Source organism: Schistocerca serialis, chromosome 11 (assembly GCF_023864345.2).
Source record: "Schistocerca serialis cubense isolate TAMUIC-IGC-003099 chromosome 11, iqSchSeri2.2, whole genome shotgun sequence".
Classification (NCBI taxonomy): domain Eukaryota; kingdom Metazoa; phylum Arthropoda; class Insecta; order Orthoptera; family Acrididae; genus Schistocerca; species Schistocerca serialis.
Window position 1 is genome coordinate 159,239,160 of NC_064648.1, and position 14,119 is coordinate 159,253,278.

The 14,119-nt window shown below is 44.0% G+C and overlaps 1 protein-coding gene across 2 annotated transcripts in view; it reads left to right on the forward strand.

Annotated features, from left to right (window-relative positions):
• LOC126426798 (serine/threonine-protein phosphatase 6 regulatory ankyrin repeat subunit C-like) overlaps positions 1 to 14,119 on the forward strand; it is a 32,740-nt gene that overhangs the window by 6,746 nt on the left and 11,875 nt on the right. For both annotated transcript variants that reach the window (XM_050088799.1, XM_050088800.1), the window contains exons 2-5: positions 1,275 to 1,443; positions 1,563 to 1,610; positions 5,698 to 6,277; positions 10,703 to 10,843. In XM_050088799.1, the coding sequence (XP_049944756.1) occupies positions 1,356 to 1,443; positions 1,563 to 1,610; positions 5,698 to 6,277; positions 10,703 to 10,843 (857 nt within the window). In that variant the 5' untranslated portion in view covers positions 1,275 to 1,355. The remainder of the gene's footprint in view (positions 1 to 1,274; positions 1,444 to 1,562; positions 1,611 to 5,697; positions 6,278 to 10,702; positions 10,844 to 14,119) is intronic.

Sequence of the window (14,119 nt, forward strand, 5' to 3'; positions counted from 1 at the left end):
TGTTTCCTGTACTGCTTGCCCAATATAGAGATTGAAAATCCCTTTCTCTCCCTTCTTAACCACTTCTTTCGTGCCGCTTGATTATTATAACTGCCATCTGCTTTCTGTACAAATTCTAAATAGCCTTTCGCTCCCTGTATTTTACCGCTGCCACCTTCAGAAGTTGAAAGAGAATATTCTAGTCAACATTGTGGAAAGCTTTCTCTAAGTCTACAAATGCTAGAAACGTAGGTTTATCTCTCATTAATCTATCTTCTAAGATAAGTCGTAGGGTCAGTATTGCCTCATATGTTCCAGCATTTCTACAGAATCCAAACTGATCTTCCCCGAGGTCGGCTTCCACCATTTTTTTTCATTCGTCTGTAAAGAACTCGTGTAAGTATTTTGCAGTCGTGACTTATTAAACTGATAATTCGATAATTTACACACCTGTCAACACCTGCTTTCTTTGGGATTCGAATTATTGTATTCTTCTTGAAGTCTCATGGGATTTAACCTGTCTCATACATGTTGCCCACCAAATGGTAGAGTTTTGTCAGGGCTGGCTTTCCCAAGGCTATCAGTACTTCTAATGGAATGTTGTCTACTCTCGGGGCCTTGTTTCGACTTAGGTCTATTATTATATTCTTCTTGAAGTCTGAGGTGATTTAACCTGTCTCACACATCTTGCTCCCCAGATGGTAGAGTTTTGTCAATTATGAACTATGTTACAAAGAGTTTGCCTGATCGCCATGATTTCTGTAATGACTTAGGTTTCATTGTAGCGTGTTTAGGAGATAGCAACAGCAGTATTAGAGTGAGAACTCAATAGTCCCCGTTATATTCCTAAGACCGTGGTTTCTGCCACTGCCCTTCAGGGAAGCTCCCCCTGGTCTGTTCTCGTCTACCTAAGGCTCGTTTAGCCGACAAATGCCGCTGCTGTAGGCTGGACACCAGCTCGTAATGTTATATTTTCATTGCGGTTCCACGTGAGAAAGCAAAACTTGTACCGATTCCACTGCAGATGATATGGGTATGACAAAAGACTATACACAGTTTGGAGAGGACTTTCTCAAAATTAATGTGATGGAAACGGGATCAAAAATTATGAAACTATTTTGGAAATAATAGAAGGAAATAGAGTAGCTGATCAGCCAGTATGGGTACTAGGTAGAACTCTTCTAAAATGATGTAATCGAAGTTAAATTCAAAGATTAATTTATGGTAAATAATTTTCTATAGATCCTGATGAAAGAAAGTTACCATTGCAGCTATATTTATTCATAAAATTACAGGTTGTTCAACAGAGGTCAAATCTGACGAAGATATTCTGAGGGAACCGTTCTTTACTTGGCCCGACACATTTGTCCTTCATTATGTTCTGCAGAAGCATCACCTGGTTCACCTGCGTTTTTATGGCAGTAGTCATAGCTTCTGACTACAATGACAGAGGTTTCATTACAGGTAAGCCTTTTTCTTTTTCCAGTTGACATAAGTCTCGTTATATCAATAACAAATTTTCAGTAAGTAATGAAATATACGTTCAGTTTTTTCATTGAGATTTGTATGAATTTCTTTTTCAGGATTCGATCGTGAAGTCACAGTTGATCAGTTAAGAACCGACAGTCCAGGTATGTATTTTTCCCATTATTCCTAAAGACGTTTACCACCTTAAGAAATTCTTTTGGTGCTAAATTATTATATTTTGGTAGTCTCAATACGAAATTTAATAGTCACAGTGCAATCATGTGACTACTATGAACAAACATTGTAACATCATCACGTTTCCATATATCATTGCATCTGGTACTGTAGACTATAGTAGTTCGAATGCTATTTATTTATCTGTTGCGCGTATGTTCCACAAATCATTAGACAGACAGTCATACCCTGACTTTGGAATGTGTCAGTAGCAATTTCACAAAGATTTACTTGAACAATATACATCACTAAAATACATGAACAAACAACAGTTAAAGAAGCTACTAATTATATGAACACAGTTCTGGCATACACGCGTTTGAAGACTGTTCGAGTGTTACAGTAGCAGATATACAGTGTTCCAAACTCGTTGCAAGAAACACCTACGTGTGGTAGGTCACATCCTGGGGAACGGCTTCTGTTAGAGACAAAACATTCGCTGATGCTTCCTAGCAACAGTAGGCGTACTTCAATATTTGACTGAAATGGGACTGTGAGATCCCACAAAATTAGCAGGGTCTACTAATCAAATATGCAACTATCACCCCTCCCAGTAGACTGATGGAGTGAGTTGCAACAAGAAAACCACAACAACGCGGAGAAAGACAATATAGAAGCGATTTAGAAACTATCATGTGGAACAGATGACTCGATGCATATGAACGCTGCAAAGTGGCTAACTCGTTCCCCCTCAGATGCACAACCAGTCTTAAACAACGTCTCTCGTTGTTGGGAAGAGGCAACAAACACTGTTTCTAAAACAAGTTGTTCCCTCTGTCATGGTCTAACTGCCCTACATCTTTGTCTCAAAGACTCTGAAATGCGCTGTATAACCTACACAATGACTACATAATAAGATATTCAAACACACGGTATTTGAATGATGTGCTATCGTAAGTATGAAGCTGATGAGGGCAATCTATTTGTTTTTCTCATGTGCACGGTGGAGCTATCAAACAGAAACGGTAAGGGTTGCACTGAGGAAGAAGATTCTCTATTTCTTATGTATTAATTTCAGTAGGCAGTGAATCCAAACTTATGAAACCATTGTTCATTCCTTTCATAAATGGAAGATATTTTTGATCTGCAGCCGATGCCACTATTATTTCATGTGAGTACTTGATGTCATATGCAGCTGACTTTCTTAGAAAAATCCCTATGAGTTGTGAAGTAGTGACAAGAGTTCGCAACTGACTAAACAATTTGCAACTAGAGGTCCTTGGACTTATTTTATGAATGTTCTAATTACTCTTTTCTGGAAAATGAGGAGTTTTTGAGAAAGAGAAATATTCGCTTAGTATATGTTATATAGCATATAATGGAAGGTGTGCAGGCAAATTAGGCGACATATTGACTCCACAGTGAATAACAGTAGAAAATTAAAAATAAGCAAAACTGGTGAAGTTTCCTCTCAGTAACGTGTGGTATGGCACCTTTCCAGTTTATTCTGTAATCTGAATGAAGACCCTTGAATGGTGTGCTATCTAATTCTAGTATCAGCCGATTATTCTACATAGCTATAACTTCTTTTAAATTGTTATTGCTAGAGCTGAATGCAGTTTATCTTACATAGGTATGTGGAAATGGAGTTTATGGTAAACAGGATGGCAAACAAGAAAAGGAAGTTATTTGTGTGTGTGTGTGTGTGTGTGTGTGTGTGTGTGTGTGTGTGTGTGTGTGTGTGTGGATGACAGATTTTTCGTCATCCTATTGGTGTCCTCTGTAAGCACCAATTTAATTTTCGTTGATCTAATGCTGCTGTGCAGGCTGTTACACTGAACTGGGAAGAAAAGGGGGCACAGGACGGAACAGAGGTTGGAACGCGGTGAGACAGGGTTTCAGCATGTCAGTAATAGCCACTAACGCTGTAGAGCTGAGGGTGGACAATTATGAAATTGTGATCAACACAAAGGCTCCAGACAAATCAAATAATGTACTTAATGGCAAATACATTTTGCTTGGGCGCTCTACCATATCACGCCAAAATATAAAGTCCGAAACATTTTTCTGAGAGCCAATTTAGCTTTGATCGTAAGTGCATAGTATTAAAGATATTTGCTTCTCGTTATACCAATTAATTACTCTAATAATTTTGAAAAGATAGGTGGAAATGAAACGAGTCAGTAATTTTCCACATTTGTGATACCCAGTTGGAGTCCCTCATGGTTGTGTATGGGTTGCCTATCGTAGAACAGGTCATACAATGGCGCATATAATTCAGTTGGAAAATATATGTTTATACTTTAAAGCAAGTAATTGAATCATTAAGTTCAATGAACTTACGAAAATAGTTGATAATAATCAAAGCAAAATTACTTTCATATAAGTTCAATTTTTGTGCCTTTCTCACTACCTGTGAAGGAGGTAATTTAAGTAGCAACATTTGTACACTTTGGCACTGAACTTTGGCACATTTAATGCAGAAACAAATCAACTCGGTCTCCTACACGTTTAGGGTGGGGCCCTGCATTGGTTTCATGATCAGGACAATTTTAAGGTTCACACACATGTTTATGTCACTGGAATTGTTATTGAAAACCACTCACACAGACATACGGGTCCGCATTATGATACATATCTGAGTTCCTGAAGCAGGCGGAGCAGTGGCGCAATAGTGATGGCAAGCACATGGCGGCTATCTGGTCTCACACTCTTGCTGTTGAATGCTCTTTATAAATTCTTCTTGGCGACGTATTATCCTTGTTCTAGAGCCACTCCGTAATAACAAGAACACCATAAGACAGCCGAAACCACATCCGAGGCAATTTCAATATAAAATTAGGCACCCTCGATGTAAACCGTGCAATGGCTAGCCACCGACCGCATAACGTGCTCACCCTGTATCCGCCCAGATCGACCGCCAAAACCACCTTTCAGCACGCGCCAGGCCACTTCCGTAGCAGAGCGGCTTCCCTTCACCTTCTATACAATACAAATTACCTAAGCATGAACCAGCATTCAGAGTTCAATTTCTCTTTCTGAACATACATATTTTATAAAATTTCATTATTTTTAACCATTAGTTTAGTTTCCATAATACACATATTACAAACTTCAACTTTCTCTCTGATGATCCAATGACCTTCATTAGTAAAGACCAAACACTTCATAGTCACATACACATAATAACACAGTATAAATTACTTACAATCGATATTAGTGTTACAACCTGTGGAAGCATTTTGACAGAGAAGGAATATGTGTTTGCAAATCATACACAATAGACGACATTTGTCATCAGTTACTTGGTACAGATATACCTGAGAGTCATCTAAGCACAAAGGTAACGAAACTTCCTGGCAGATTAAAACTATGTGCCCGACTGAGACTCGAACTCGGGACCTTTGCCTTTCGCGGGCAAGTGCTCTACCATCTGAGCTACCGAAGCACGAGTCACGCCCGGTCCTCACAGCTCTACTTCTGCCAGTATCTCGTCTCCTACCTTCCAAACTTTACGAAGCTCTCCTGCGAACCTTGCAGAACTAGCACTCCTGAAAGAAAGGATACTGCGGAGACATGGCTTTGCCACAGCCTGGGGGATGTTTCCATAATGAGATTTTCACTCTGCAGTGGAGTGTGCGCTGATATGAAACTTCCTGGCAGATTAAAACTGTGCGCCCGACCGAGACTCGAACTCGGGATCTTTGCCTTTCGCAGGCAAGTGCTCTACCATCTGAGCTACTGAAGAACGAGTCACGCCTGGTCCTCACAGCTTTACTTCTGCCAGTATCTCGTCTCCTACCTTCCAAACTTTACAGAAGTTCTCCTGCGAACCTTGCAGAACTAGCACTCCTGAAAGAAAGGATACTGCAGAGACATGGCTTAGCCACAGCCTGGGGGATGTTTCCAGAATGAGATTTTCACTCTGCAGCGGAGTGTGCGCTGATATGAAACTTCCTGGCAGATTAAAACTGTGTGCCCGACTGAGACTCGAACTCGGGACCTTTGCCTTTCGCGGGCAAGTGCACAAAGGTGCTGCGTAAAGGCAAATGGCTGCTCAGTGACGCTGTGTTTCAGAGTTGTCTACAACAACAGAACGAGCTCAGAAGGTTGAGGGGAGCACAGCTGCGGACCTGGCCACCCTGCTCGACGCCGGTGATGGAGCCGTGGTGACGCTGGTGGCGGGTGACACGAGGCTGGTGGCGCACCGGGCCGTGCTGGCTGCCAGAAGTCCCGTGTTCCAGAAAATGTTCCAGCACAACCCGCTGGAGGCCAGCGGCGGCTGGGTCGTCATCCCAGACGTGGAGGGCCCGGTGCTGCGCCACCTGCTGTCCTACATGTACACCCTCCAGGCCCCCCAGCTGCCCAGCGTGGCCCCCCAGGTGCTGGCGGCAGCTGACAGCTACGGCTTGCCCCACCTGAAGGCCGCGTTCGAGCAGCAGGTGGCCGCACAGCTGTCGGTGGAGAACGCGGTTGCCACGGCTCTGCTCGCGCTGAGGCACTCCTGCCCTGTCCTGAAGCAGGCCGCCGTCACATTCATTAAGGCCCACACTCTCCAGGTGGTGATGACGCAGGGCTGGGCAGACGCTGCAGTCAGCCACCCACACTATGTTGTAGAGTTAACTCGACTGATTGCAGAGCCACCTGCACAAACCAGGTATGCACATGTAAAGTGTTCACCTATTCTCCCAGATCTGTATATGTTTCTGCCTCTAAACCAGTATTCATCGTTACATCTTATTGTCCTGGCAACTAAATTACCTTTGTGGTGCCTGTGCTGAGAAACGTACCTTACTGGCAACTGAAAAAGCTGTATCACATATCTCTCAGTGCTTTGTGCACCTTCTCATATCACGATCATTAAAACCTCAAAACTGTGTTTATTAGCTGAGAAAGCAGCCAAAAATAAGTCGTGGAATGCCAACGTTTATCACAATTTTACAAATTCACTCAAGCAGTGCGCCCTTATTTGTACTGATTAACTGTATTAAAGTGCTTGTGGACAATAAATTATTATTTAGCTTTTGTGCACCTAGTTCCTGAACAAAGGGCTCATTGACTGTGTAAACAACATGAGACACTTCCGCTTTGGACAGAAATATGTGGTGCTGAACGCAGTCTGATGCAGTGATGTTTGTAGGATGCACCCAGGGCTGTTGAGAGATTGGTCCTAGTTCTGTCCAATGTGCTAGAACTTCTAAAGCCGTTCACACACAGTACAATTTCAAGTAGGTTGTGTCTCAGCTGGTGTCCATGGCGAGACACCTATAAATGCCGCCGGCCGCGGTGGTCTCGCGGTTCTAGGCGCGCAGTCCGGAACCGAGCGACTGCTACGGTCGCAGGTTCGAATCCTGCCTCGGGCATGGGTGTGTGTGATGTCCTTAGGTTAGTTAGGTTTAAGTAGTTCTAAGTTCTAGGGGACTGATGACCACAGCTGTTAAGTCCCATAGTGCTCAGAGCCATTTTTGAACCTATAAATGCCGTCATGCTGCATAAATACAAGGTGAAGATTACGAGCAAATATATCGCTCAGGAAGACTGTAACATGCAGCAGTGCAGTTCCAGGACAGCAAGGTATATACAATTTTCCGTTTTTCTATGTTCCCATGCGGTAAATATTGGTATGCACCAATTTTGTAGCTGTAGTAAGCTTTGTGTGTTACATATACACTCCTGGAAATGGAAAAAAGAACACATTGACACCGATGTGTCAGACCCACCATACTTGCTCCGGAGACTGTACAAGCAATGATCACACGCACGGCACAGCGGACACACCAGGAACCGCGGTGTTGGCCGTCGAATGGCGCTAGCTGCGCAGCATTTGTGTACCGCCGCCGTCAGTGTCAGCCAGTTTGCCGTGGCATACGGAGCTCCATCGCAGTCTTTAACACTGGTAGCATGCCGCGACAGCGTGGACGTGAACCGTATGTGCAGTTGACGGACTTTGAGCGTGGGCGTATAGTGGGCATGCGGGAGGCCGGGTGGACGTACCGCTGAATTGCTCAACACTTGGGGCGTGAGGTCTCCACAGTACATCGATGTTGTCGCCAGTGGTCGGCGGAAGGTGCACGTGCCCGTCGACCTGGGACCGGACCGCAGCGACGCACGGATGCACGCCAAGACCGTAGGATCCTACGCAGTGCCGTAGGGGACCGCACCGCCACTTCCCAGCAAATTAGGGACACTGTTGCTCCTGGGGTATCGGCGAGGACCATTCGCAACCGTCTCCATGAAGCTGGGCTACGGTCCCGCACACCGTTATGCCGTCTTCCGCTCACGCCCCAACATCGTGCAGCCCGCCTCCAGTGGTGTCGTGACAGGCGTGAATGGAGGGACGAATGGAGACGTGTCGTCTTCAGCGATGAGAGTCGCTTCTGCCTTGGTGCCAATGATGGTCGTATGCGTGTTTGGCGCCGTGCAGGTGAGCGCCACAATCAGGACTGCATACGAGCGAGGCACACAGGGCCAACACCCGGCATCATGGTGTGGGGAGCGATCTCCTACACTGGCCGTACACCACTGGTGATCGTCGAGGGGACACTGAATAGTGCACGGTACATCCAAACCGTCATCGAACCCTTCGTTCTACCATTCCTAGACTGGCAAGGGAACTTGCTGTTCCAACAGGACAATGCACGTCCGCATGTATCCCGTGCCACCCAACGTGCTCTAGAAGGTGTAAGTCAACTACCCTGGTCAGCAAGATCTCCGGATCTGTCCCCCATTGAGCATGTTTGGGACTGGATGAAGCGTCGTCTCACGCGGTCTGCACGTCCAGCACGAACGCTGGTCCAACTGAGGCGCCAGGTGGAAATGGCATGGCAAGCCGTTCCACAGGACTACATCCAGCGTCTCTACGATCGTCTCCATGGGAGAATAGCAGCCTGTATTGCTGCGAAAGGTGGATATACACTGTACTAGTGCCGACATTGTGCATGCTCTGTTGCCTGTGTCTATGTGCCTGTGGTTCTGTCAGTGTGATCATGTGATGTATCTGACCCCAGGAATGTGTCAATAAAGTTTCCCCTTCCTGGGACAATGAATTCACGGCGTTCTTATTTCAGTTTCGAGGAGTGTTTCACTCTGTCCACGTGCTAATCTGGGTGGTAACGTACTCGCCTCCTGTGCAAGTGGCCCCGGGTTCGATTCCAGGCCCAGTTGGAGATTTTTCCGCTTGTGGACTGGACGCTGTGTTGTCATTATCATCGTTTCATCCTCATCACCGGCATGCAAGTCGCCCAATGTGGCGTCGACTGAAATAAGAGCCGGCCTAACTTCCCCATATGGGGGTCTGCCGGCCAACAATGCCATATTCACTCTCTTGGTACATGTATGCAACACCACTGCAGTTTCCATAACTAAATTCTTTCAGTCTGCTGTCCACTGTGGCCGAGCGGTTCTAGGCGCTTCAGTCTGGAACTGCACTGCTGCTACGGTTGCAGGTTCGAATCCTGCCTCGGTCATGGATGTGTGTGATGTCCTTAGGTTAGTTAGGTTTAAGTAGTTCTCGGTCTAGGGGACTGATGACTTCAGATGTTAAGTTTCATAGTGCTCAGAGCCATTTGAACTATTTGAATCTTTCAGTCTCTTGGATACCACAGGATTAAGGTATAACTTGTAAGAAATACAGGGTGATTCAAAAAGAATACCACAACTTTAAAAATGTGTATTTAATGAAAGAAACATAATATAACTTTCTGTTGTACATCATTACAAAGAGTATTTAAAAAGGTTTTTTTTCAGTCAAAAACAAGTTCAGAGATGTTCAATATGGCCCCCTCCAGACACTCGAGCAATATCAACCTGATTCTCCAACTCGTTCCACACTCTCTGTAGCATATCAGGCGTAACAGTTTGGATAGCTGCTGTTATTTCTCGTTTCAAATCATCAATGGTGGCTGGGAGAGGTGGCCGAAACACCATATCCTTAACATACCCCCATAAGAAAAAATCGCAGAGGGTAAGATCAGGGCTTCTTGGAGGCCAGTGATGAAGTGCTCTGTCACGGGCTGCCTGGCGGCCGATCCATCGCCTCGGGTAGTTGACGTTCAGGTAGTTACGGACAGATAAGTGCCAATGTGGTGGCGCTCCATCCTGCTGAAATATGAATTGTTGTGCTTCTTGTTCGAGCTGAGGGAACAGCCCATTCTCTAACATCTCCAGATACTGTAGTCCAGTTACAGTAGCACCTTCGAAGAAAAAGGGACCAAAAACTTTATTGGCTGAAATGGCACAGAAAACGTTCACCTTAGGCGAGTCACGTTCATACTGAGTTGTTTCCCGCAGATTCTCAGTGCCCCATATACAGACATTGTGACGGTTGACTTTCCCTTTAGTGTGGAAAGTTGCTTCATCACTAAACTTCTTTGAAACGAAAGACTCATCTGTTTCCATTTGAGGAAGGATAAAATCACAGAAATCGATTCTTTTAATCTTATCAGCTGCAGACAGTGCTTGAACCAATTTCAGACGATAAGGTTTCATAACTAACCTTTTTCGTAGGACTCTCCATACAGTTGATTGTGGAATTTGCAGCTCTCTGCTAGCTCTGCGAGTCGATTTTCCTGGGCTGCGAACAAATGCTTGCTGGATGCGTGCTACATTTTCATCACTCGTTCTCGGCCGTCCAGAACTTTTCCCTTTACACAAACACCCATTCTCTGTAAACTGTTTATACCAACGTTTAATACACCACCTATCAGAAGGTTTAACACCATACTTCGTTCGAAATGCACGCTGAACAACTGTCGTCGATTCACTTCTGCCGTACTCAATAACACAAAAAGCTTTCTGTTGAGCGGTCGCCATCTTAGCATCAACTGACGCTGACGCCTAGTCAACAGCGCCTCAAGCGAACAAATGTACAACTAAATGAAACTTTATAGCTCCCTTAATTCGCTGACAGATAGTGCTTAGCTCTGCCTTTTGTCGTTGCAGAGTTTTAAATTCCTAAAGTTGTGGTATTCTTTTTGAATCACCCTGTTTATCTGTAGACATTCCATAACTGGTGGTGTAAGTAAATGCTAGTCCTCTGGCCCCCATATGTATACACCTGCCCACGCAGTGTCTCTCTGTGCAGTACCGCAGCCACTACAGAGAGCAGGTCAGCACCCATCACTCGCTCCCACGGCGATTACGGCCAAACTGCTGTCACAGCCCCACCACACGTGGCAACTTGCCACACCCCTCCAACTGACGATGCCACTGTACGTCGGATGCGGTGAGTTGCGTCACTACACGTGCAGTACTTCTACAGTTGTAGTACTAACTATTGTTGCAATAACCAAGTTTCACACTAAAATAACCGAATTTTTTGATGAAGTAGGGGTTACAGCTGTACTCGAAGTTTTTGAGTTATTATATGGTGGAATTTGAAGTTTGACTGGATGTGCGTAAGAGAGATGTACATCGTTCTCAGTGTTTATAGTGTTTATGTTCAGCTAAGAACCACTCTAATGCAACTGCATGGGAAATGTGCCATACAAACTACATCCTGTGTGTTACTGCGTTTCATGCAGTTTCTGCATTCAGTGATGATTACGGATCTTACATATTAGTCCTAAAGGAAATGTATGTGTGTGTGTGGAAGCAGGGTTTTAGTGCATGCCATTCCACAAAACCTAGATTTTGTGGAAACTGTAGATATAAATGTAAACAGGTTCCCTGAAAGAAATGATGAAGGAATAGTAATCAGACATGAAAGTAGGAGGGAAAACTGAATATTCAGTAGACTTGTTTTGAGTTTGTGTTTTAATATAATTAGTATTTTCTTTAAATGACTTCTTTAGGTACCTATGTATCTAGTGATCTAAAAATGGACATGAACAGTCACAACAGCAATAAGCTTTTCTTAATGTATTAAGTTACTGGTTTCAGTCTGTTATACCATCTCCAGAACCACACCACGATGGTAGATGGTGGCTGCGAAGAGAGCAGGTACTACACATCCACAAATGCTAACTGTGTAACACATGCTCTATTCACAGCCAGATTCTACCATCGTGGTGTGGTTCTGGAAATGGTAGAAAACATACCCAAACCAGTACCTTATACATTAAGGAAAAGCTTATTGTGGTTGTGACTGTTCATCTTGATATTTAAATAATATATAAACCGCTGTACTTTAGAGAGACATGTTCTCAAAAATTACTGAATGTCTAGTGATTATTGAAAATTTGTGTCATACTGATAATGACATCTGGTGCCTGGTTACACACTTGAGTTCCTAGCATCCCCAATTTCCTCCCGCCCCCCTCCCTGGGAAAGCACTGGGAATTGTTCAAGGTCACCCAGGGGAATCACCTCCCTTCTGGGCCAATGAGGATCATGCACCCCCTCCACACCTTCATCTTTTATGCCTGAGACACTTGTGTGGGAGAGGTTACTCTGCAGCTGGACAGCATAGGGGGAGGATGTGTCTATTTGTTAATAACAAACAATGTCACTCTAGGTCTATTTGTTAATACCAACACTAATGACAACAGCAGAGACCACACCCTGACATATGTAAGTAGTGTCATTTTTCTGTATTTTTTCATAGTCTCTCCAATTTTACGTAATTTCCACCATTCTCCTATTTTATAACAGGAACATGAGCAAACACAAATGCATGCAAATCGAAGTGAATGCAAACCGAATGTGACTTAATGCAGTTTGCCCACGCACATATAACGTTAACACCAGAGCGAATTGTCATTCGGTGTTGCACATTTGCTTGTGCACATGGCAGTATAAAGTGGGCATATTGTTAATAATGTGAATAGAACTGCAGCTTTGTTTAAAAACAGAGTAAACTGTAAAACACCCACAGGTTTAAAATATGGGAGAGGCATAATGGTGCAGTTCAAAGGTATGTTTTCAGTGAGTAATTTTACGCTCTCCATAACAGAAAACAGAATTAGTGGGAACAGTTCCTTTAGAGAATACATAGTTAATTTGTGCTCTAATACTAAAGGGGGGGGGGATCATTTTGATTGTGTGAATTATAAAGTCGACTAGAAGTCAAACTTTAATTTTAATAAATAATTAATAACTTTTCTTAATGGATTTTACACCACCATTATGCTTAATATGTGCCCAAAGCAGGACTAGATCGGATAAGATATGTATATATACTGAGGAGCCAAAACATGACCACTGCCACCTGGCTGTGTTGTGGGCACATGACATGGTAGTGAAAGTGTAGTGATGGTATGAACCAGAAACGGAGAGGCCCACTGATCTAAATGACAAACAGCAGATTGTTAAGAGTCTGGCACATGTGAAGGGGCATTTTAGAAATGTTGGGGCTCATTGGCTGTTTGCATGATTCTATCCCGAGCATCTATGGAAAGCATCTGAAGGATAGCGAAACCATGAGTAGATAAGAAAGTGTTCGATATCCTGGTCCCATGATAGATTATGGAGGCTGGAGCTTATCTCTGGCAGATCTGTTGAGTAGAGTACAATTTTGGGGCAGGCACAAGTGTTTTGGAGCACACTGTTCAGTGAATATTGTTGAACAAGGGATTCAGTTTCAAAACAGACCAAATGAAGTCTTGAGTTAAAATTGCATTGTGCACATGTTTTTATAGGTCAGACAATAGATCAATGTAAATGTATCACATGGGCGAATGGATCACACTCCTAGTTACCACTTCATTGATGGTTGTGTCTGGATAAGTTGTTAGCCAGCAGACAGCTTCTGTAAACATGGAATGTGCATGGATACAGCTATGGGGAGCAGTATGCAATGGGGGACATTCGCCTGAGCTTCTTATGGGACCTGTGGTGAACTCGGGTTGATATGCTAGCCACAACAATTGCCTTATCCGCCCCCAATGGAACACATGTGGTGCACCAGCTCCATGCCCACAAACCACCAGCCTGTTCCTTACGAGAGTTTTGTGGCCTGTGAGTTGACAACCATAAACCTCCAGAAACCTGCTAGGGATTTATTGAATCCATGCCATGCAGAATTTGTGTTACAGTTTGTTCCGAAGATGAACCAACAAGCTGTTATGCAGATGGTCATAATGTTTTCGCTACTGTGCGTGTGTGTGTGTGTGTGTGTGTGTGTGTGTGTGTGTGTGTGTGTGTGTGTTTATGTATGTGACAGACAGAGAGAAAGAGAGAGAGGGAGAGAGAAAGAGTGTGTGTGAGAGAGTGTGTGGGAGTGAGAGTGTGTGTGTGATAGTGTGTGTTTCTTGTCCACGAACATAGGACTCAGAAAAGTGGCCAGGTACCTTCTCAGATCACTCTGCTTCGCTAGCGCTATTTGAGTCAAGCTTTTGCATAAATATGGGCAACTTGTGACACAGCAACCACATTTCTAAATTTGGATACGTTGGTAGTCTAGAGTATGAAAAACACAAAATCAGATGAACAGTGATGCAATACACAAATGAGTACCACAGCATGCCAGAAAAAAAATATTTTATCAGTCTCTGTGGCCAAGATGTTTCCATCATGACAACAATATGTCAGGAACATGCACATGAAATCAGTTTTCTGATCA